The sequence below is a fragment of the Coturnix japonica genome, chromosome 14 (genome assembly GCF_054131305.1).
Source record: "Coturnix japonica strain WE chromosome 14, WE-NBRP24, whole genome shotgun sequence".
NCBI lineage: Eukaryota > Metazoa > Chordata > Aves > Galliformes > Phasianidae > Coturnix > Coturnix japonica.
Window position 1 is genome coordinate 6,565,612 of NC_140676.1, and position 25,786 is coordinate 6,591,397.

General features: G+C 45.5%; 1 protein-coding gene across 4 annotated transcripts in view; it reads right to left on the bottom strand.

Moving 5' to 3' along the window:
• NTRK3 (neurotrophic receptor tyrosine kinase 3) overlaps window positions 1–25,786 on the bottom strand; it is a 177,070-nt gene that overhangs the window by 19,321 nt on the left and 131,963 nt on the right. For 2 of the 4 annotated variants that reach the window (XM_015873065.3, XM_032446973.2), the window contains exons 13-16: window positions 19,644–19,774; window positions 16,304–16,476; window positions 12,579–12,822; window positions 2,307–2,381 (exon numbers count right to left, since the gene is read on the bottom strand). In XM_015873065.3, the coding sequence (XP_015728551.2) occupies window positions 2,307–2,381; window positions 12,579–12,822; window positions 16,304–16,476; window positions 19,644–19,774 (623 nt within the window). The remainder of the gene's footprint in view (window positions 1–2,306; window positions 2,382–12,578; window positions 12,823–16,303; window positions 16,477–19,643; window positions 19,775–25,786) is intronic. The other 2 variants (XM_015873066.3, XM_085515384.1) reach the window with 1 other exon arrangement.

Sequence of the window (25,786 nt, forward strand, 5' to 3'; positions counted from 1 at the left end):
CAACGGGGGATTGGATTTGATGATCTAGGGAATCCCTTCCAGTCCTCTCTGCTCCTAATGAATTTATTTTCCAAGGGCGGGGTGGTGGCAGAAAACAGCAGAATGTGTAGATAGATGCCTGCTGATCACTAGTAAGTCTCCAACCCCAAATGCAACCACTTCCCATCACCAGGAGGGGGGACAGAGCTCTCTCCAGGTTCTGACCATGCCGAACATAACAAAAGGGGGTGGGTGCCGGAATCCTACCTACCGAGGACTTCCAAAATTAGCTTGCCTTGAACCAGCACAGCGATCATCTGAGCTTACAGGTTCTATATGTATAACCACTGTACTTACCTGTCTCCCAGCGCAATAACAACAGTGTCTCTTACTAAAAAAATAAAGAGGTGGCAAAGGTTGTATGCATCTCCTTGGTGAAAACGAGCAGGGATCACCTCTTAAAGAGTAGGAAACAGACACACTGAATTTCCTATGTTTACAGGGCATTAGTACAACCTACGGCTGAGATACCACTTCCTTCTCCCCATGCACCTAACTGAGGCCTCCCTTACCAAACAGGAATAGAAGAAAGTGTTTTTCAACACTATTCTGTAGCCTGGAATTTCCACCCTCTGTCAAGCCAAAGGACTTGAGCCTGAAGTGCCCAGGGCACAGTGCAAGGCCATTTCAGAAGGGATGCTGAAGACAAGTGGTTATGTTCCTTTTCCCCCTTGAATAGTTATAATTTTTTAATTGCTGTTTGCTAATAGGTTAAAACGCTGTGATTTCTACAGGATCAAATGGTGCACGACAAGCTAAGGGAGTTTATTAATTAGCATGCATTCAAGGCTGGAAAGAAATAATAAAAAGCAACGCAGCTGTAGATGATCGCTATAAATATGACATAAGCGTGACCTGCTGTGCCATTTTAGCCAATGGGAGGCTGTCATATTAATACTGGCTCATATTAACACTGGCCACACAACTCTGATAGTGAGGAGAAATGTGCAAAACGTGGCTGTTCACAGATGTGCTGCATAGCTCTGGGGCTGGATCCTGCAAGTAATAGGAGGTACAGCACTTCTGGGTGTCTTTGCACCAGGTTTCCCCAGGCATCGCTCACACAATGAGCGCTAAGTCCAGTGGTAAGTGGCTGCAGGATCAGATTTGCAGTGCGCTGAGCACTGTGGATGAAAAGAGCTATAAAGAAGTCACATATTATTATGTCGCATTGCAAAGGTCAACGCTGGTATTTGTTCTGTCATAAGAACATGATTGAAAGGCAAAAAAAAAACCAAAACAACCCAATAGTGTCAGGGCGCAGAGGGAAATTGTTTTTTAAAAACTGCCTTCCAGGCTGAGGATACAAAATTACATCAGAGCTTAGAACTAAATTCCCACCTACACTCTGTAATTCACTTTTGCCTTAGAAACGGGTAAATGTAACCAAAAAAAAAACAAATCACCTTTTGGTGGCGCATCTTCTTACGCACTGACACATCCCCTGTAAGATCAGTGATAACTAAACTCACACTCTCACACAACTCCAGCACAGTCCTGCTCTGGCACAGGGAAGATGATGAGAAGTAATGTGGGGGAACCACATCATCATGCTCCTCACCGTGTCTTTGGGTGGATGAGCTCAATTCCAAACAGATTCAGCCACCACTTTGGCCAACCTGAGTTTATTTGTTCTGCCAGAGCACTGAACCCAACTCAATCTGTGTACACCAGTTGAGGGAGGAGGGTGGTGGGACTGGGATGCTTTCAATTCACTCAGACACAGCTCTAGGCTGCTTGGATACAGATTTCTGTGTCTAGACTAGCAAATAAAAGGCATGGAGGCTGGTATGCAATGGTCTAGCTGTTTAAATGGACAGGTTTTGGGTCACAACAATTCAACAGCATCCAAGCTATTGATGAGGGAATATGTGGGCAGGGGTGAAAGGTTGATGGTTGGACTAGATGATCTTAGTGGCCTTTTCCAACATGATTGATTCTTTGAGTCAAGAACTTCCCCATTGGGTGGAACAAAGATGTTTAGCTGCACGAAGACAAACAAGAGGACATCCCATACTGTTCACTAGTACAGACACAACTTGAACACCCAAGGAGAAGGGCTGCCCTGCAGACTTTTGCATTCATCCCACATTCCCTCTCCATACAGCCAAGCCCTGGAGAGCTGCTGCAGTAGAGAAGTGTGAGCAGTTCCCCTTGCAAACGAGAGCCCTTGGGCTGCCAAACACTAGACCCAACCTAGTCCCAAAGCCCCACGTGTCATTCCATGCCCCAGTGGCACAGTCCCCCACAGGTCAGGATCCACTCACTGTTGCAGCTGCCGGCGGTGCCAGTCTGTGTCGCTGCCACGCTGCGCTGAGCTGACCCTTCGGACGCGGCCCTTCCTGACAGTGAATGGGTGAAAACAAGGGAAGGAGACAAACAAAAAGAGAAGGGGAGGGTGAGAGAGGGAGGGAGGGATGGGGGTGATGAAGCGAGGGGACAAGAAGGGAAAGGGTATGTCTTTAACCGAACCATACGTCTTTCACTGGCTACAACACCCCAACGCAGAGCAACCCTCCCTATGAGGGCATGGGATGGGTGAGATCCCATGGTTGCTGCCAGCTGCATCCCACACTGTCACCTGTATCAGTGCAGAGGGAGAAGCTCTGACACTGGGCAAGAGCCAAGGGAGGCTCTGTCCTCCTCAGACATCTCCCTGCCAGCCAAGCCCCATCCCTTGGTGGTCCTGAGTGTCTTTCTCCACAGCAAGAAGAGCTGGAGAAATTTTAGGAGGCATGAGTGGTTCCTGTGTATCTGCTGCTTCAACATCTGGTTCCCCATCCATTGCCAGTCATGGCACAAGGACCTGTCCAGCTCAGCCTGCAGAAAAATCCCAAGCCTGATATAGCCAAGCAAAAGCATCTCTAGCCCAACATCCCCATGAAGCACCTGGTACATCATTCTATGCTTCTCCAAAAGTCTCTGTCCCATTGGTACTGCTGGAGGTTGGAGAAGAAAGGGTCACGTCCCACATCTTTAAAGCACCCACAAAACTGCCAGCAGAACTATAGGGAAGGATAAGGGAAGTAGAAAACACAGCTCTACATTTTCTATGTATCAGTGCAGGAAGATCTGGGGAACAGGAGGGAGGAGAAGGGTTAGGGATCTCAGCGCACAAATTAAAAGTGAATGACTAGCAGAAGGTCTGCTGGCTTTTTAGTCAGATCTTTGTGCTCCAACCAGGACAAAAAGGAAACAAAATCCTAAGATGAAAGCATAGTGGTCTGGGGGGAGACTTTGGCTGCGGTCCTTAGGAGCTCAGGCTGACAGCAGCCCAGGGAAAATCAAAAATATGGGCTTAGGGTGTGCCTGGCTAGTCATCACCCCCAGTGCCTTCCCACCCTGCTCTAGAGGTGAAAATTGAGCTGCTAAATGTAGCTGACAGCTCTTTCTGCTTAGGGAATTGCCCCATGACTGACTGATTCGCTCCCCTTCCCAAGAAGTTGAGGTAGGAAATGGGTGGGAGAAAGGCCTAGCAAATTGTTTCATGATGGTTGTTTAAATTGCCTCTGCATTATGGCGTTACAGTTAGGGGGGGTAGAAAGATCTCTCGCATAAATCCACATCCTAAAGCCAGCTGTGGCAGAGGCACGGACACTGGGAGGAAGCAGAGCAGATGAAGTCATCAGCAGCGGGAAAAAACATCAATATAATATAGTGCAGAACAAAGCAAATTCTACCTCAAACACAGAGCTGAAAGAGAAACATCTTCCCCTGTCAGATCTATTACCATGCATTTATTCCAATAACAAATAACTAACCCAGAAGTAACCCAAACCTGATTTATTCCTCCATCTAAATAAATATGAAGAGGCAGCCGAATCTGACTCTAAAAACCACTGATCTCATATGTTTTTCTTCTATGTATTGGAAAAATCAGGAGTGGAGTTTCTGCCTTGCTGCCAGGGGATGCTGGCAAAGCATTTGAGCTATAGATATTGTATCTTGTCACTAATGACTGCAGGGAACTAAAAGGGATTTGGTTTTTTGTTTTTTTTTTTTTGAAGCTTCACATTAATTGATAATTTGGTCTCAGAATCCACAGTGGAACACAGGATTTGCTATATTGGATCAGTCTAGTGGCCCATCAAATCTGGCGTCTTGCCTCAGTGATGCTCAGAAAAATGATCATCCGTTGTCTTTGCTTGTAAGGTTGCTGGCTGTTTCTGTAAGGCCATACAACTGTAACAGAGGAAAGGCCTTTCGGGCCTCTTTAAGACCCTGAAACATGGGTTTGGCTGGGTATGTAATCATTCCTGTATTACATCTTTTCTCTTTTAAAGCAAGGAAGAAAGTCTGACGGCAAACAATTCCAACAGACACGCTGCTGCTTTTCCTCTTGGTCACCAGAGCTCAGAGAAGGTGAACTTGTGTTTTCAGAGGGCAAATAAATGAAAACCACAACTGAGGCCGAGAGGAGGGTGAGATGCCTTGTACTGAGCAGAACGATATCGATTAGGCAATATAAAGATTTCACTCACTAATTCCTTTAGCAATCTTATCATGTGTTGCCAGCATAATTGAATGGGAAAGAGAGAGGGGTTGAATCACTTAAGCGCTCAAAGCTCAACACACACCAAGAAAAGATTCCGACTTTGTGTGTGTGCGCAATTTTGTGCATCGTTGCCCCTTGATTGTACATTGAACATGCTCTCTTTGACAGCCTAGTCCTAAACAGCCTGTTTATTAAAGACAGCTGCTTGCAAATAGGGGCCTTCTCCATCCAGCTGGCGAGAAGGAGCTCTCTGTGGCTGAGAAAGAGGTAGGACTACGAAACAGGGAGGAAACAGGGGTGGAAACCCATGGGAGTCCTGACCATGCAGGAATCAGGGGTGAAAAAAAAAAAGAGAAAAGAAATGTTTTCTGTCCATGTAAATAACTTAATTAAGGAGTCTGCAGTTTGCCTTGAAGTGCAGCCTGCCACACTGGGGAAAACCTTTAAGTCTTCCTTGCTTGAAAAGTCAGTACTTCATACAGCACGTTGAGGAAAATAAATAAATAAAAAGCATGCCAAGACATAATATATAATAATCCATACTCCCAGTAAACTAGCCTATAACTTCTCTGCCTCCGGTTCCCTCACTGATTGCACTGAGGGTTGGGGCTGATCCCCACCTCTCCCAACCAATTTGTGATCTCATGGCAGCCCCATTGCAAAGAGAGCTGAGCCATGGTCCTGCAGGTGGGAAGGCAGGAGAAGGCCACTGAACAGCTGGGAAGCAACAAGAAAATGGGTCCAACAACATAAACAAAAGAAGATAAATCTCCCTTAGATGTCAGTGCTTCTTCCAAAGTGCAAACTGTTCTTTCTAGTATGTCCAAAAACACATGTTTACTGGTGCACCTGGGGCTAGGCTAATGCAGCTTGCTGGCATTTGGTTCTCCACCTTGTGCTCTCATTTACACCTTGGTAAAACCCAGGAGCAGTCACCAGTTCTGGACCGCCCCATAAAAAACCTTCCCTTGTTTGTGGTGGTACCCCCAGGGGAACATATTCTGGCTAGATTTCCATGAAGGGAGACACTCTGGCTTTATTTTTTTGATTTATTTCAATTTTTCAGCTAATTTTCTGAATATGAGTAGGAACAGCAGGAGAATTGAGCACATTGCAAGCAAGCAATAGATAGATATTTACTCTTGGATAGGCTACTAGATTCTTCTGGACCAGGCTCTGATCTATCTGTAGGCATTCCTGGTCATTACAGAGAAGTTGGTCTGGACAGCCTTTAAAGGTCCATTCCAACTCAAATGCTTCTACGATTCTACTACTCAAGGAAAACAAACAAACAAACCTACTCAAGGATAGGTTAGTGTAATGCTATAACGTTATGAAAAGTACAGCAATAAGAGCAAGGTGACAAATTCTTTGTCTTCAACAAATGAGAACAAGCCCAAATACAGCAGTCGTGAATACAAAAACAAAAGAAAATCTGCCTACCTTTAGAAGACCTCAGGAAAGCAAAGATATCCAGCCAAATAACCTCACCTCCACTGCCAACCCTTATATGAGGGCTAGGAAGGGGTAGATCCTAGCTCCAGCCCTTCCAGTCACTCAGCTGCATTTAATTGCATGCACCTGAGCTCCTCTCGGTTGGCCCTGCCTTCCCACCAGGTGCTCAATCACTGTTTCAAGCTGTGAATTAGCATTTCTGCTACAGTTGTGTTCACAAGTTGTTTTCTTCATCCCTTTAGATCTGCTTGCTTGTGTTTGATAGCCCTTAATAGGCTGTTTTGCTTCCACAACTGTTCAGTCCCTTTTTCAGTCCATCTCAAGTGCTGGTACCTACCATGTCCTAGGACAAGGAGTTCCAGCACTTTACTACCCACTATAATAACTCTATTTGACACCATGAACACCAGCAGCTGTCTTACAAATCAGGACATACAGAACAATGAACCTCCCTGTTTGTCTATGGCGGTAACCTCAACGCACAGGAGGTCAGGAGTTAAAAACTATCAGAAGCTAAACTGAAAGGCTTTAAACTGTCCCTGCAATCTAGAGTTCAATGTTTTGGTTGGAAGAAAGCAAAAACCTCAGTTCAAAGCTCTGGAAATTGGACTGGGTTTGGATTGAAAGATCATACATTTGATTAGCTCTTAGTGAGTGTGTGAGGGTTTAGGGGAAAAAAAAAGGGAGAGGTTTAACATTTGGGTGAACATTGAGACTATATTAAATAAGATACTTGAGCCAAATGACTCACAATGCAGCAGCAACACATCCCAGCCAGGAGAAGAGGTGAGCATGGAGGTCAAGTGCTATGGCAGGGAGTTTTCCCAAAAACAAACTGCTCTTTTGTGTCTTTGCTTCAAAGATGGCAGTAGATTCCGAGAGCTCTTTACCTGCCATATCCCTCTCATTACTGAAATGAGATAAATGGTAACAGCATGAAAACAGCCACTGAAGCAGGAGAAAGACAGGTTGACAGCAAGGAGAAGGGAGGGGAGACAAGGTGCAGGCAGAGGGCTTGGCAGGGTGGAGAATGAGGGCAATTACCATTTCTGAGAAAATGCCAGAAATACAACACAACCTAATTTCCCCAATTAATTCCTCTGCACTTGAGCTGCTTTGTGTGAAGGGCTCTTCATGTTTCAAACAGGAGGAAGGGAGGGGTGGGGGAACAGAGACTCTTCAGCATTTGTTTTTCCCTGAGTGTAGAAACGAGCAAGAGTTGAACAAAAATGTCTGTCTGAAACACAAGATGATGTTGTTACATCTTCCTTCCAGGAGATAAGGAACTGTGCCATGAATTCAATTTGCAGAGGTTTCTATAGGAGCCACGGAGATGCCAGAGACCAGCACATTCAATACCACACTGATTTACCTGCACGACGAGCACATGATGATGAGCACGAAGACACTTATCCCATGCCCTCACAGCAGAGCAGTTCCCTCACCTCCCCTCTTCCCAGTCTCACTGCTACTTAAAGGGAAATTGGCTTTTTTGCCCCCAAAACACTAACTGGGGCAGCTGTGAGCCACTGTGCTGTGAGCCACACGCCTCAAGGGACATACAGAAGGAATGACTGCCATGAGAACAAGGACAGAAATAATGGATCAGGGGTTGGGAGGAAAGGGACACATGAGTAAACAGATGCTATAATAGATGCTATAATATTTCCAGCAGTGTATGCAGGCTCCTGCACATAGTAGGAGTACGGCCCTGCCCAACTGGCCCATCTGAACCATTACTAGAGGTCTTCAGGGAAGATCTCCAGGTCACTCCAGGATTTCTGTGCTCTTAATTAGGTATGATCTAGAAATGGGACATGCCCTTCACAATCTCACCTAGTACAGGAGAAAATGAAAGCTCTTTCACCTCTTAAGTCCCCTTCTTAGTGTAACATATATTTACAGATATGAGACCTTCCCAGCACTCTGGGAGATAGGAGGGAGATAAAGTAGCATGCTGTGTTTTATAGAATCATAGAATGGCCTGGGTTGAAAAGGACCACAGTGATCATCCAGTTCCAACCCCCTGCTATGTGCAGAGTCGCCAGCCACCAGACCAGGCTGCCCAGAGCCACATCCAGCCTGGCCTTGAATGCCTCCAGGGATGGGGCATCCACAGCCTCCTTGGGCATTTTCCACTTGAGAGGCAGAAGAGATAAAAGCCACTGCTTAACCACTTAGTATCTGCATAGCATTTACCTGCTGGAAATTGAGCTTTTGCTGGTAGCTGAATGCAGTACATGCATTGTACCTTCTACACATGACTCCTCACCCCTGTCTGTGCAGCCAGGGACTGAGCTTGCCATCTTAGAATCATAGACGGGATTGGGTTGGAAAGGACCTCAAAGATCATTTAGTTCTTTCACCCACTGACACTGAGGCATCAAGTCTCTAAATCCACTTTCATTGTAAACCCTGTCTATTAGTCTTATCAACCTTGCTGAATGAGTCTCCAAACAGACATGAACCAGGCAGCTGTTAAACCTCACTGACCTTGCATGGAAAACTTCACTGGAAAAATAGTTGACATCAGCCCAGGAGAAGGAAAATAGTTTTGATCTCCAGGGGATAAGAAATAAAGAAAGATTTGGCCTAGATGGAGAGGGAAGTTGACAACAAGCACTGAAAATTACCAAAAATATGTTGCTGTTTCGTGTTTTTTTCTTTTAAATCTGACCACATTAAGAAAAGAGAAGAAATAAAATGTTTGCAGAGTAAACCTTCACGCTTCAGAGGAGGAGGCATCTGCCAGAGGAATCCTACACTTCTTAAAGAACTCTGACCTAAGGCCAAAGTCATAGCAGAAACGTTGTTTTGGCACCGATGGTCTAAGGATGGGAGAGCCAAGGTTCATAGGAAGAGATATTAATCTTTTATTAAATCAAACTGATATCACCACGAAAAAAGAAAAAAAAAGCTCAGAGATGACTTGTGTGTCTAAAATGTTCTTTTCTTCCCCCTCCAACAATATCAGATGTTCAATAAAAGATATTGCTTCTTTCTGTAAACCTTGCCTCTCCCGAATCCAATGAGCGCTCCATAGTGTTGAAAATGCACAAGTCTTCTGTGCATTTTTAATTGTGTGTTTTAGCTCTGAAACTTCTTTTCAGAGCCATTTGCCAACACAGCATGTGTCCTTTTTTGTGGGTTGGTTTTATTTTCCCTCACAAGCAGGTGTCCTCCCCATGACGAACAGCAACCTGGAACACATTCAGGACAGACCTCTGCAAAAGGACGGTGCTCGATTCCTCAGGGATTTGGGGCAGGATGCCAGAGGGCTAGGACACAGCACAACTGGACAGAGGGACGTCTTCATGAGATTCAATGCCTGCATAAATCCTTCCTCTACTCAACCCCTGTCTTTGCTGCTGATGTCACACCCATGGCAGCACGTAACCTTGGAAGTTATTAAGGACTGCTGACTAGGATTTAAGGCTTTTCTCTTCTAATGATAAAGAAGTACTGCCCTTTTCCCTGGGTAGCTGCCAAATGACTTTGTTTGGGAGCTGGATTACTCATTCTGAGGGGAGAAAGGGAACTGATCTTGGTCCTGCTCCATGGGCAGGCACCAGATGTGCTCAGTGTGACTGGGGCACAACATTCCTGACCCGCAGCATCCTACCACCTGGTGTCACAATCCTGAGACATCCCTAAAAATCACCTGGCCACATGTTTTCTAGAAGGAGAACAAGTAGGAAAAACCCCTCCCGAACCTTTTATTTCCCTTACAGATCTATTCCAGCCTGCATTCCTATAGAGACCTAAATGAAAGATCACGTGGCACATTACACAACACATCCCAGACATGCTCCTTCAGCATCCCTGACATGTCACAGAAGTGTGGGCTACTTCTCCCAGCTTCCCCTGTACCTCCACCTTCCTCCGCTTTCTGACCTGATGCCATTTCACTTCTCCCCTGCCGACACCTCCACAACCATCAGGGATCTGATGCACAAGGAAGAAGATGCACCTGTGTTCAGGCAGAGCATGGAGAACCTTGGAGAGAGAGGAAACAAACCTCTCCTCTGCTTTTGTTACGCAAATGTTTGTTTTCTGTACCCAAATGTGTGACAGGAAATTAAGCAGTTCACCTTTGTAAAGCACTTCTGCATCCCACAAACACAGGAGGCAGATGGTGTTTATCCTTTGTTTTAAAAGATAAAAAATGGGAAAGAGATTAAATGCCTATGAGTTAATCATCAGCCTGGAACACACTCACATACCCACATGCCAACCTTTCCGTGCTCGTGGAGTCTGGGCAGCAGTAAATGCAAGGACCCATCAGAGTTAGATCCTCCAGACACATAATCTGAGGTCAGCTTTGAGGTGTAATCCTCCACTGGGAACCCAGAAGATGATATTTAGTGGAATCCTCCCTAGGCTGCAGCTTGGGCACGCTATATCACCTGAACTTTGCTCCAGGTTCTGCCTCTGGGAATGGCAGGTTGTGTCGACAGCAGAGACGTTTGTGCACAACATTGAGAAACAGCCTTGGGAGTTTTACCACTTTGGTTGTGGATGTGACCAGGGACTGCAGAAAGGAGTTTCAAAGCTCAACTCTACAGCTACATCTCCACCTCCCATGAGGGAGGCCCAGGAGCAGTCTGGTTCTAATGTTTGAGGTCATTTATTCTCTCTCTCCATTCAAAAACCCTCACACAGGGTATCTTGTTGGGTTTTGTGATGGGTCTGTGTACTTGAAAAGACTGTCTCAGGAGACTTGAAGAGACAGCCTTCCTGCCAGAGATGCTGGAAATTAAAATGGTGAGGAATACAGAGCAGAAATGCACAACTCTTTGTGAAACCAAACTGCTTGTCTTACCCATGCTGCAGGAGAAAGTAAATACTTTGTCGTAACAAAATGAATATGAGTTTTCAAAACTATTTTCCTAGGATCTTTCTTTGGATAGCAACAGAGCAAAGGTCTCCATGTATGTAGAGGACTGAGTTGGTGATCTAGAGTTCTAAAAGCACCACAAGTCTGGTAATAAACCAGTTATTGCTTTGGTCACACATGGCAATTGGTGTGAACAGAGAGAAGTCCACCAGCAGAGCCTTAAAACATGGCATGAAAGAGCACAGAGCAACCATGGCAAAGCGCTTTGCACAGACAGGATGAGGTCTACAGGACACCACAGAGAAGACAAAATATCCCAGTATGGGGAGCTGGCCTATGAAGATCTCTGCAGTTCTCACTTCTTGGGGGTCTTCCCATCCAATTCCCATTTGCTGAAGAACCCAAGCAAAAGCATGGATAATCTCACAAGCTGTTTTTCATTTTCCCCTGGGCTCGGCTCTTTCCTACTTACTATCTACTGATATTTCTGCAGTGTTGGGATTGTAGCCACCTCATCACTGCCCAGTCAGTCCACTGAGACCTTTTCCCAACGTGGACTTTTGTGCTGCACAGGGAAGATTGGTTCCTTCACTGGTAATTAAACTTAGTGATAAGGCAATGCCCTGGCCTTGGAGAGATGACAAGCCTCAGCAGAAACCTTATCATCTTTTTTTTTCCGTCCCCAGCTCCACTTTGCAACTTCCTATCACATAAAGAAAACCTCTGCCATCAGATCAAGCCCACAGGTCAACCCTTTCTTAGGTAACTAATAGAAATCAGCCTCGGAGCCAAACATCTGCACTGTAACCAGAAATAAACCAGCCTTACAACAAGCACCAGGCAAAAATCTCTGCTCTTTCTCCTGAAAAGCTGATGGGTGACCCAACCACAAACCAAATGCTTTGTACATCCCATTTTCTCAAGCTGAGGAAGAGTAAGAAACATGCATTCCTCCCAGGGACGCTGCCATCCCAGGCAGATAGGGCAGTGTAGCTGGACACAAAGGCAAAGGGACATAACAAGCATAAATCACAGAAGATAATACTGGAAAGACATTTCTGACTCATCGAGTCAGTCCCCAGAGACTAGTGCAGGATTAGCCTCTGCACTAAACCCAGGCATTTTTATCTAGTTGCTTCCTGGACTTCTTTAATGACAGGCCCTCAGCAACCTACCTCTGGCAAATTATTCCATTGTCTAAATGATGTCCCTGCTGGAAAAAGTGTTTTTGAGGTTGAACCTAAATTGCCTATTATTTCCTTTTCCATATTTTATGCACTTATCAGTCAGTCTTTCAGTTGCCTTTTCTCTAGGCCCCTGTATTAAGTTTCTTTAATCTAACACAAGAGGTCACAGCCTGTAGTCTTTTAATCATCTTTGTCACCCTCTTTGGATTTCCTCCAATTTATCAAAGTCTTTGTAAAAAAGAGGAAGAAAAATAGGAAGGAAGGAAGATCAGAATGACATCAGAGACATTCCAAAGTGTGTGACTGTGCTGGGGTATCACGGGGAGCTCTGTGTGTAGGCATCTGCATGGATGTCTGATCTACAGGCGTGTCCAGGACCAAAAGGAGTGAGGACAGTGGTCTGGCGATCAGGCAAACACAAGTGTGCCTGATGGACATCTGTGTGCATGTTTCATTGAGGGAATGAGCAAATGAGTGAGCCCAAGAGCTCCAAAAACTAATTTACTGTCACATTTCCTAGTCTCCCTTCACTCTGAGCATTGGATGGCCACTGGAACTGCCTTACCCTGTAGTAATCAGTGCTGTAGACATCTCTTGACATCCCAAAGTCTCCAATCTTCACCAGCAGGTTGGCTCCGACCAAGCAGTTCCTGGTGGCCAGGTCTCTATGGACAAAGTGCTGGGAGGCAAGGTACACCATTCCAGAGGCGATCTGGCTAGCGATGTGGAGCATCTGGGATAGCCCTAGCTCCCCTTTGGCTTGTCGAGGCTGCCCATCCACGAGGATCATAGCATCTGGGCCATGTGCCCTATAGGGAGGAAGAAGCAAAAAGCATAGAGTTGGGTCTCAAAAGTGACCAGGAGATAGGAATCCCACATGGTTGCTGCTCCTGCTGGGGTGGGGACGAGCCCCCAGCTCTGTAGTGTGAGGATGCACACACAGCTCCAGAGGGAAGAAAAATCTTACAGAACAAGAGGTTAAGTTGACATTTGGTGGTGAGTAGGTGCCATACATCCTTCTATCCTTACTCTTCTCCAAGAAACCTCTTATGGTCACAGGCAGAAGACATGACTGCTAGGGCAGAGCAACCAGTGGCTTGATGCACTGTGGTCATTCTACTCTCTGGCAAGACCTGTGTAAAATGAATTGGCTTCCAGACATCTACATGTTTGCTCTAGTTAATTCTTATACTTTGGAAATATTCCTAGATGTGGAGCCATCACCCTCTTTTCTTCTCCAGCCATCATATCCTTGTTGTTTACTCTATTAATCCAACACAGCCTCTTCTACTCCATCCGCAGCCCTGATCACCAAACAACCTCCTCTCAATTGATATACCAATACAACCAGAGATCACAGGCAAGGTTTCAGAAGAACATCAGCATCCCTGGAAAGTATCCCTTACACCTTAAGCTGTCCCAGAGGTAACACAGGTGCTGTAAACTCTGAAGACACCAAGCAGAGATGCAGGGGACTTGAATGTCAGCAGATGGAGAGAACATCCTGGACAATAAAAGGCAACATTTTGCTGAACAAAGTGCATTGTAAAGGCAGGACTAGAGGTCAGGGTCATTCCTGTCCTGTCTCCCTTTAAATCCTCTCCCTAGCTGTGCACCAGGACTGTCTTTACTGCACTCCCTCTATGATGTCTCTTTCTCACCCTGCTGTGTCCTTTTTGGAGGTGGAATAACAAAAGCCCTCATATTTAGGGAAAAGCAAGAGATTTTGCTGTGACTTCCCACCTCGTGACTACGATGCAGTACAGCATCTCCTCTGAAGCTTTCAAACTATTCTCACTGAAATAGTTCCTGGCGTTTCACCCTGTTGTCAGCCCTGCAGAGAGCCTGCAAATTGAAATGCACACACACAGCTTTCCCTCCTTCTTGACATGGGACCGAACAACCCACAAGACCCCAACTGTTTCTCTCCTTTGTTTCCTGATTACCCTACTGGGGTTAGGACAAACCAAGGAATCCAGACACTTGGGGTCCAGCCCATGGTTTTTGAAATGCTGCTGTATTCAGTTATCTCCTGCTGTCCTGCCACCAAGAACACAACCCCAAGGGTCCCCTCCCTCCATCTCCTTCCAGGACAGCTTGGAAAGGAAGCCCAGAAATAAGAGCTGAGGAGCCAGGAGTGTTTTGGGAAGCTGTGAGTGGGTGATACTGCAGTGAGTATGGGATAGGAAGGACAAGCAGTGGTTTCTAAAACCATGCTGGACATTTTATACCAGATGTGCCTTGCAGTTACACCACATTTAACTGTGGATGATACCTGGTGTCATCAAGAGTAACTATTCCAAGATGAGAAGTGAAGGACATAATACCATCTCATTACTGCCACCATTTTCAAATACAATAATTGCCTCCAAAGAACTGTCTGCATCTGATGGGAACAGGTCATGTTTAAAACATGATCAGTCAATGCCTTTCTTTGTCACTGAGTCCCTTTATGTCCTACTATTTATCTAGGTATGTCCTGCATTAATACATATTCCTTCCTTCTCCATCCCACATGGGTATAGACCCAAAGGAAGGAGTATCAGCCTACTCCTGACGTTATCTGAGGGGGATATTAGTGCATTTAGTTGCGTCAAGAAGATGTAGGGAATACAAAAATGAGCTGCCCATCCCTGCTTGGAGCAAGGGGTTTGCTTCAGCTTTACACCAAGATCATAAAATTGGCTGGTCCCTGTCAAGGAAACTTTGTTTTCTCGTTTCCTTTTTCTTCTTTCTTAGGGTGTGGAGGAGGCTTTTGTCAATATGAGGAAGAAAATCACCCATGTGTATGCTGAAAGAAAGGGAGGAGGTGATGGAAGTATTTGTTGAGGCAAGAAGGAATGTGGTTGTTGCAGACCTTCAGAATGGGATCTGAATGCTCAGAAGCCCCCACTCCATGAATGCTGGCCCTAGAAATGCTGTGCTTCCCACAGTTCTGTGTCTGTATTCCTCCAGAGCCCCAATAAAACCTGCTATCCACCAAGGGAAACCTGAATCCTCTATCACCCTCTTCACCCCCTTACAGCTTCCACCCTGAGTCCTACCTGGCCAAGGATGTCATCCAGATGGAGAATGACCTGTAAGTTCATATCCAGTCTGCCTCTACTATGCCAAAATGAGGGGGGAAATCAATACAGGTGTGTTCCCAGCTCAGCCACTGCCCTGTGGATGCTCCAAGAGAGCTGTAGAGAGCCTGGTCCTTCTTGAAAGAATCATGGATTGACTTGGGTTGGAAGGGACCTTAAAGATTATCTAGATCCAACCTCCTTGCTATCCATGGGCAGGGTCGCCCATGGGGTCCTTCCCCTCAGCACTTCTGGTGTGGGCGATTGCTTCAAAATCAAAACCTCAGGGAAGGATTTGTTTCCTTGTTTTCCTTGGTCAGAAATAGGTTGTGATGACGGAAATATAAGCACAGAGTATATCCCAGCCCCAAAGCTAGATGTGATGTGTTTGAGCTTCTTGTTCCCACTGCAATCATGCTCACACTTAGCAGTCAAAGCAGGAAAATATCAAGGGTCCAATTTTGTAAATACTGGGAAATAAACCTACTCATTATTTCAAGAGGTAAGTACCACTTCACTTGCATGCAGGTTCCAGAGCATAATTTCTGTATCGTGGGAGAGCAACACCACAAACATCCTCCCACCATTGCTCTCTGCCCCTCAACAGTGGCAGATTCAAGGCACTCAGATTATCTGCTAATGAATGGTGTGACTGGAAGGCAATTACGGCACTTCATCTTGCATCACCCATCTTCTGGAGCAGCGTGGTGCTACTGGTTTGGATATTTTGTCTGCTGAAATCTGGGGCACAAGGACCAAGGATGGACTGCACGGACACTGCCTGAGGCCCCTCCTGAATTTCTCCTCTCTTTTCTGAATATAGAGATGTGAAGTGCAAATCAGTAAATGCCCACGATAACAATCAGATGAAGGACTCCAGAAAGGTCCTGCCAGGAGTATTTTAGTTCTGGTTCTATCAAACCAGTATCTGGGTGGCATGGGGAGTCATGGCTGGTGACCTTGCAGCTTCAGACTTGCAGGGGTGGGGAAATAAACATCTGGTTTCCATAGCTCACCTGGACAACCCTTGGGACTATCAAAGAGGAAATGCTAGAGTAGAACTTCAACCACTACATCTGCTGAGGACCATCCACCTCCTCTGCTCACATTACCCAACCTGCCACCATCTACACAACTATGGCTCTCTGGAGCACCACAGATCTATATGACAAGCTACTCATGGGTACAGCTGTGTTACATCTGCCAGGCCCTCCTTTACACATACCTCAGGAACTTGTTCAGGTCCCCATGCTTCATGTACTCAAAGACCATGATGAGTGGGTCACCATCTCCACACACACCATAGAACTTGACGATGTGCTCATGCTGCAGGTTGGTGAGCAGCTCTGCCTCCCTCTGGAAGTCCTTGCGGGCTGCCAAAGTGGGGTCTTTCAGTGCCTGAAAGGAAAGACACATATGTACGGGATGGGCAAAAGCAGAGGAGGCCAAAACCAAAGGGGTGGTGGCATAGAGGGAGAGCTGATGAGTGTACGAGAGGATAAGAACCATTGACACCACCCAGCTGCATCAGAAGAGCTGGCAGCAGATATTGGTGGCACCAACTCAGCATTTTGTTTACCAGCCCAGTGAGGTCTCCAACTCATTTCCCAGGAAGCAGCAAACAGGCCTCAGAGGGTAATAGCTCCCAATTATTCCCAGCTTGGGCAGGATTTGTACTGGTGACCTAGGGGTGAATGGCTTCATATCTCATTATTATTAAATTCCTGAGCCAGCCAGTCCTCGCTATCTGTCTTTTATTTTGAAATAGCTGACTATACTACCTTTATTCAGAAGATGGATTTGCCAGGCTGTGCAGTTATTGTGTGGATTTCTCAAACTGCCTCTGAAGAAGGACACTCTCAGGTCTTTTCTCATAATTTTTAAAATCATGTTTTTTATTCCCCACTGTTTGTAACAGCCCCCATGGCAGACGGATGCTGAAATCAGAATCCTTACTGAGAATATCTTGTCTTTCACATGTGAGTGCACCAGGTTAGGTTGCAGCCCAGCACTGCGGGGGCTGCATTGAAGATGCTGCTATGGGTGCAGCTGCTGGTGGAGATGGGTTACCAGGCTTGAAGGCCAGCTTGTCCATGAGTGATTGGGCTGTTTCATAGGAGAGCAGAAGGTTGTCATAGCAGGACATCAAGGGAGGACTCTGCTACAAGCACTTACCAAAAAAAAACAAAACTGGGATGTCCAGAATGTTGGACAAGATGGAAGAGCCATGAGGGCTGATGGCCCTGCTGAGTTCACATACACAGAAGTACTGAGTGCTCCCCAGGAGCTGCTTTCCCTCATTGAGCAAATCTCCGGCAAGGTTTTACCCAAGCCTTAGGACATTCCCTCATTCCCTTTTTCCACCCCTACCCTGCTAGGCACATGGCATAATATTATTGTAATTCTGTGTCCTCTGGGATAGCTTGACTAGAGATATTTAGATGGATGATAGTTACGCTGTGCAGATGGCAAAGCATCCATCCTTATCTCAGGCACCCAATTACTTTCAGGCATTTAATATCTTCATAACGTTGATGCTTCCCATTATTTCTTTTCTCCCCAGGAAAACACTTCCCCTCCCCCATGACTCCTTTCTCTCCTTTTTCCTGTAGTTGCACATAATATTTCAGGTTGCAGTGAGTTTGGTTTCATCTCCTTCACACTCTGTCACTTCCACAAGGTGTGAGGACTGTGACTTTGTAAATATCATACAAAATAGGAGATTAAAAAAACATTGCTAAGGTTGCACAGCCTTTAGAAGTGAAGGAAACAAGAACTGGGAGCGGTAGAACCAGGAAAGAATTATCAAATCACTAAGGTAGGAAAAGATCTCTGAGATCATCCAGTCCAACTGGCCACCTACCACCAGTAAAAGAAGATGAAGGCTCAAGGAAGAGACCAAATCTAGAGTAGAAATGCTTTGCCTAGGAAGGCTTGAGGTGGGTTGCATTTGTCTCCAACAAAGGATTGCTATGTGACATCAAGGAGACAAAGCAGAGCTGCCAGCTCTGCTGATGCTTCCTGGGAATTTCCTGCTCATGTGGCAACAGTGCCAGGTCTCCACAAGCACCATGTTTAATGTCAATGTAGGTCTGGTATCTGCAGTCTGGCTGCAAAGGCAGTTCGGTCACTGTCATCCAACTGGGTGGATTCTGTCCCCTCAATTTCCCTGATTCTATCTGCCCTCTGCCAAAAGGGGACCATGCGACACCAGCACCCAGCTGGATGGCTATGAAAACAAGCATGCATAGAGAGCTCTCAGAAACAAAAGTGGTCATCACAAAGATCACTCTTGAAAGACCTATAGAGAAATGAGAAATCTGTGCTCAGAGGACGTGCCCCAAACAGCATTACCAGAACGTGACTTTGAAACTTCAACGCTGTTTGCTGACTATACTTTTTAAGTGCTTCTTAAAGTGCTTTCAGAAGCAAGATGAATACAAGAGCAAACTTATCCACACCGTCACATCAAAAGCTGATCTGCAGGGCTGCGGTTTTTAGATCCACTGGAAATCTGAGTCCATTTAGCCACAGTCTTTCATTGCCTAGTCCTACCCCTGGGGGAGAGCCCCCTAGAAGGACAGGGGAAAGACCCCACATCCTAAGCAGCACTCCCTGCTGCTGCTCAGAGCTGCAGTGACCACAGGAGTGACTTTCACCCTCTGTTGGGAGCATGAATTCTTCCAGAAAAGCAGCCAAAGCTCAGCTCAACATGCAACGCCCCCTTTTCCTTTTTTCCTTTCCTTTTCTTTTTTAAATCTACAACATAAAACATGGCCCAAATTAGAAGAATGCCCCCCCCATCCCCCCGTGGAGCTGGCAAAAAGCCTGATTTCAAGGCTCCGCTCCAGTTCTGGATCCGTATGATCTGTCGGGATGAAAGGCACTCTGGAGATGTAAGCTCATAGTAGCAATTATCGGAAACAAGTTTGGATGCTGTTTCTGCCTACATGCAAATGAAGATCAGTAGAGACCTGAGAGATGGGATCGCATAAGGGATGGCTGACACGAATGGGCAGGTGCCAGCCACATAACTAGGCAATTAATGATGTGGGTAGCTGTGCTACCTTGACTTAAACCAGTCCCAGAGGTGAAAAGTGCAATCTTGCAATTCTTGCTGCCTTACTTCTTTCATCTTACAGCAAAGCTGTCCCAGCAAACTGCTCCCAGCAAACTGGTTGGCCGTGCTTTGCTTTTAAGTGCTTATTTTTTGCTGAGGCCTCTTTTTGTTTCATCTTCAGCAAGATAAAATCCCCTAAGAGAAGGTCCCAGTCCCTCACAGAGGGAAGGCAGCCTCCCCACCACTCTTACAGCTGAGCAGATCTGAGCCCTTCCAGCCCTGCTCCTCCTCCACGTCTCCTGGCCGCATCGGCAGGAAGAGAAGCTTTGGCATTGGTGAGAGCAGACGACCTTGAAGCAAAAAGGCTGGAACTCTGTGTGACTAAGTGGATTTACCACAATCTCCGGCATCAGATAAATCTCCTCCCATAGCCCCCAGCCCTCCCCTGCCTCCCTTTCCCACGCAACCCCTGCTTTACTCTCTGCCACTCGCCCTTGGGATTTACCTTCACTGCCACCAGCATTTTGTCATTGGTGGGGCTGAGGTTGTAACACTCGGCCAAGAACACCTTCCCAAAGGCACCTTCTCCCAGCTCCCTCTTCAAAACGATGTCTCTCCTCTTAATATGCTGGACATCTGTTGGAGGGAGGGGAGGGAGAGGGTTGAGGGAAGAATGAATCAGGGTTAAATCAGGGAATGGAAAACAATTAATTCAATTTTCTAGCAAGCTGAAATTGCTTTGCAAAAGTATCTACAGGGATCTTTTTACCCACCCACGGAATGCAGCCATCTCTGGGACGGAGTTAGGCTTATGCAAAACATCTGTGAGGAAAGTACTTGAGGTTTATCACGTTTTCACTACAACTTGAAGCAGGCGAGACCTCAGGGAGAAGAACCTTTAGGGCAAAATCAGCCATGAAGACCTGAATCTTTCTGGAAAGATCCAGGAAATAATTAATCTCCTGTGAGAGAAGGCAAAGGTCACATACTTCTGATGCCAGGCTGGGTGAGATTAGAAGGTTGAGTTTCCAGAAGCTGTTGAATTTTGCATTTCAGTGGGGATCAGTTTAAACCTAAACTCAGGCAGATTTCTGAGGCTAAACATTGGCAAGTCAAAGAGTTCCTAAGAGGAAGAGCACCAATGACCCCACACACCTTAGGGCACTAACAGGAGCTGGCTGGGAGCACTGAGCAGTGCCCTGCAGCAACACTTTAACCCACATCCATCTTCAACCATTCCCTCCAGGGTCACCCCAGGACAAATCTCTGGTACAAGGGGTGAAGTCAAACCATTAGTTTCAATGATCCTTTCCACTGACATTTAGGCAAGGGCTGACAAACAATAGCAACTGAGGCTTCAGGAACACTCAGAAGAGCCACAGCTATTAATTTTATGGAAATACAGAAGCCCATACAGATTGGTTCGCACCAGCTGTTCACACATCACCTAAACAGGGTCATTCATAAGGGCTAGATGTACCAAGGTATTAGTCACCTACAAGGGTAAACAAGTGACCAGTGAGATCTCCACAAGCACAGAGTCTTGATTAAATGCTGCTGATTGCAGGGAAAGGTTGAGGGTCTCCATGCTCATTTCTGGGATGATGCCAGGGCACAGTTACTTCCTGCCAAAGCACCAAGCATCTTTCTAGCATCACAGGGCCCATAAAGCTGCTTTGGCAATATGAAGAGGCATTTTTTTTTCCATGCCTGAAATGAACTATGAAGGCAGCTAGAGGCAGCTGGCTATCCCTCTGTATTTCCATTCACTGGAGCTAAATGCCTGTGCCTTGGAAACTGCTGTAGAACAGATCACCCACAGCTTCAGCTCGATGGTCACAGCAGGGCAGTGAGAGCTGTACACTCTTCCCCAGCACTTGGGGAGCAAAGCTGACACATCAGAGGTCTGCTCAGTCAGGAGCATTACATGGGACACAGGGCCCTGTCCCACCCTGGAGCATTCATAACTTTGAATCTTTTCCATCTCTTCCACGTGCCACAGGAGCAATATGAGTCTGCACACATCAGCTCGGATGCATTTCCCTTGGGGCAACATGGATGCAAGAGTGACTGATAGCAGGTTTGAGACTGGCGGCAGGGAAGCATCACGAAGAGCAATCCCAGCCTTCCATCAGCTCCTGCCACCCTTGATTCAGTAGACACCAGTACTGGGCCATGAACTCCAACACCTCGCAACAACCCAGGTGTAACTCAACACGTCCAAAGGCCAGCGGAGTGGAAGAGTAACATCATAATGGCTTTCATACAATTAAGATTTCTCATTAGGAGCTCACAAGCAGGTTTAAGAAGCTGCAATCTTTGGCCCTTTTGCTTGTTAGAGAAGATGAATGCAGCAAGACTGCATAAGCAATGGGCCTTGTAATGAACGATGCTTCTATAGAGGAATCTCATTGACCTTTTCATTAATCATTCAATAGACTGAAAACTGTTAATAACCAATATTAATAATATTAGCAACATCAAGGAACAGAATGGAAGGCACATCCAAAATGACTTTGGCTTTGAGTCTACAATGACAATGAGTGAGAACACATCACATGTGGACTTTGCCTTCTCCATCTGGTTTAGCTGAGTGTTTAAGGAATACCTTGAAAAATCTGAAATACTACATGTTGAAACATTAAGCAATGCACTTCTGTGAGGAAAGTTCTAATCTGAGAAGAGTTCAAATGCTACTGTTTACTTAATAGACAAAAAGCAGTCTTGCTTCTTTCTCTTGGCAAACATTTCTATAGCACTGATCACAGTAGTATCCAGGATTTGCTGTACTGACAAACAACCTGTTGCATTCTTTGTCTCCCGATCAGCAATGGTCACATAATCCTGTATTAAGAAGAATCCACGTATACTTAAAAAACCCACAATCCCAATGGAAATGTAGCACTGCAATACAACTGACCTATTTAATGTGAGATTAAAGAACCACCTCAGAATAATCAGTGATAGTATTTGGAATTATTAACACTTCTCATAATTGGTAACATCGTGAGAACTGAAATAGACCTCACTTCCCAAAACTCCCCGAGGTCTCGCCCCAAATTTTCAGCTCCCAATTTTGCTTCTCAACAACGTCTTAATAAATGATGAGACGTTTCTGAGAGCCAGCGTCCAGACTGTGTAATTATGTCTACGTTATTAAAATAATATCCCATCTGTCTTCAAAACCCAGATTTCACAGCAAGTTGTTCGGGTCACCTGTGAAGCTTCAGGGAAAAGGCATAGGAAGAATTTAAGGAGATATTATGGCAGAAGGAGATGAACCAAAGGAGGAGTAACCTTTATGAGATAGCAGATCCACGTAGCACTGCTGGATTAAAAGTAAACTTGGATGGGCTATGAAAAACATACATATAATAGGCTCATGAAGCTAAGCAGTTAGACAGTAACTGGACAATCTTAATGGACAGTCAGGATAGCACTTTTGCTGATCACAATTCCTCTCTAACTTGAAAGGCCATAAATTTTGCTTCATAGTTTTTCAGGCATAAATGGAATAATAAGTGAGTTATAACAAATTGCCTTTTCACATGCTATAGGCTTAAAATACTGAAGTTTACATCAAATTCTCCCATTCGCAGTGAAATCAGCGCCGTGATTAATCTTGCATCATTATTAAACGTGAGCTTTAAAACACAAAACACTGACAAAGCGTCCCGGCGCCGTACAAATGGCTGTTATTGCTCTAACCTTGCATCTATTCTCTGCTTGTCTGTCCTGGTCATAACTCATAAGGAAGGCCGAATAGCCATGAAAGATGCTGTGCTGCAAGGGCACCTGGGAGGTTCATCTGCATAAATCTGTTTACCTCCTCCTGGAGGAAGCAGAGCCCTGTCTGATAAACAGCTGGTGTTTATTTGTTTTAGGCAGGCACTGGTGTGCTAATCCATCTCAGCTGCCTTGTGGTCAGCCCTGCTGACAAGGTGTAGGCAAACTGTCTTCCTGTAAGCACCACTCTCTTATTTTCCTCTCCCCTTGTACCATTAACTTATAAAAACAAGCCAACCAGACAGTTCAAAAGAAGAATCTATGCAGGAACCCTGCAAGACCCGACAGGAAAATAACCAGACTTGACAACATGATGGGAACTCATTCAAGGCTGTGCTGTATCTACAGGAAGGATGGGAATGCACAACACTGAAGTAATTCTGGCTTAAAATGAAACATATTGCAGTCCTTGTTTGAGGATTACTGTATCACTGTCCGACAGAGAAGCGTTGCCAGGCAGATCCTACACCTTCTCCCTTGTCCATCAAGGCAAACACATGGAGACCACATTTCAACCCTCACCTTCTCTGTTATTCTGCATAACTCATGAAGCACACCAGACAACAGCTGACCTGCAGCTGGTTGGGAATGCCCCACAGCATCAGTTTCATCGTGTTGCCATGTAAGGCTGTTAGTGACAGGGCAAATAGGAGAGGCTGCACTTCCTTTTACAAATTGTTTCCAAAGCAGAAATCCTTCCTTTTCTACAGAAGACTCAAGGCAGAATGGTTGGGGCCTTGGATCTGCAATGGGATCTTACCTAACCTCCACTGAACCTTCTGCAGAATGGATGGCTTGATCTGTGTTTCAAGTGCATTCAGTCAGAAAAGTGGCTGTCTAAAAACGGCAACTTCTTCCTCCCTGTATTTGTTCCCATGTGTCCCTTACTTGCATCTGCTTCTGTTCTTGACACAAACATATTCCAGCTTGCTAACCTTGCAGACCCAGCGCAACCAGGGATGTAAAGGAAGAGAAAGAGGGAGCAAAATGAATTCCACATTTCTCATGCATCAACCTACCACATCCTGATATGCTGTTTCTGCACTAGCCCCTGGGAAGGGGACTGAAAAAGCCAGAACTTTCTTGCCTACATGACTGATTCAGTGACTCTTCACTGATCTTTTACACTCAGATTGCAGATTCTCTCTTACCTGTGGCAAAGTCAAGGCAGAAAGACTCCCTTTCAACTCAGAAATCTCTGGTAGAGCTTACAGAACCAGTAACAGAAAGCATGCAGCGAAAACAATGTTTTTTTCCAATAGCAACTGCATTTCAATCACACAAGAACAATTCAGCAACTTGCATGGGCCTATTTCATGAATCTAATATACCAATTATTGTCTCATTTCCCATTCAGTCCTAGGGGTCAGAAAAGGAAGAGAAGGGTTCAACGATGCTGCAAATTCCGTGTTTGAGATTCCCATCACAGCCAGCATCCTTAAAACCACAGTTTGATAATACTCCTGAAACCTGGCTGCGCATGATGCAGTGTTCCAACACAGATGACTACAGTGGGAGGTAAATGGACAAATCAAACTCCAAACAGAGTAAACCATGAACAGTGACAGTACCTATGTTGCAGCAAAATGCAAAACAACTTCAGTCGGATGATGTGTTCCAACTGGAACTAGATCTGAAATTAATTCTTCACACCTCCTCCTTTCCAACTCCCAAGCAGCAGCCTAACTAGGTGCTGTATTTCCAGTGGATTTCTTTTCCTTGGACTCTCAATTCACAAATAACATGCAGCTTCCTGGGGAAAGAGAAGAAACCTATGGAAACTTTTCCTTTTACGTTTGCTACCCTCTGTCATCAGTAGCTTTCTCTTATAGCCTAGTAATGGCCAACCTCAATTTTCTGTTGGTTTCACCCCCTTTACATAGGGCTATTTTCCTCCTCCCTCCCTTAGCTTTGTCACTTCATGCCATTTCTTCTTGCTATTTCTCACCTATCTTCCTGCTCAATCCCTCTCTTACAACAGACTTCTTTCAGGTGTGTTTACAGGTTATCCTGATTGGAGAGTGATCTATGGCTCTCTGTGGTAATGGCTTCAATTTCACAAGCTTCTAAAGCCTCATTTGCATCAACAACACGGTGTAAATGATAACAATGACATTTTTTTTCAGCAGTGGCTGAGTCATTTGCTGTAACAACTAATTTATGCCAAAGAATTGTCTCTTCTTTTTCTCTGTACATAAGTTGTGCACAAAAAAAGGTAGCGAAGTTCTCAGTTAGTCAATGTGATTCATTCACTTCTTCCCTGACTCACTGCTAAAATAATTCTTTTAGATAAATCCCGCATAGCTCCATGACAATTAAAAGCAAATAAACCCAGCTCACAGTTTGTGCTGGAAATTGTGTCATTAAGGCATGTAACTACCCAACAGAGCGCCTTCCTTGTCAGGCAGTCAATTGTGATCTGGATGTCAACCGAGCATCTTGAGTTACCCAATGTACCTGATCAGAGCAAAGAGTGCAGGATCAGGTAGGGCGAGATCAAAAAGCTTTGCACTGGAGGGCTGATAAGTCATTCTCTTACAGACCTGTCTTGTAGTGAGTGAAGATAATGCATAGGCTAGATGCACAGAGTCTGAGTCTCCCTATTGGCCTGCTGCAAATCCATCAAAGTCAATGGAGGATATCGATTTCAATTGCGGACTGCTCTGAAGTAGATGTAAACAAAGAGAGAATCAGCCCCAGAACATTATAAAAAAATAGATAAATAAACAGGCTGTTTCTTAACTCCACACAGGCTCTGAGCAGGTAGCCTTCCACTTCTGGTGGCTTTTCTCCCAGCTCTGACATGAGCAACCTTTGTGAAAAGGCCCAGGTACACGCTTATGGCAGCTCGGCTCTGTGCCC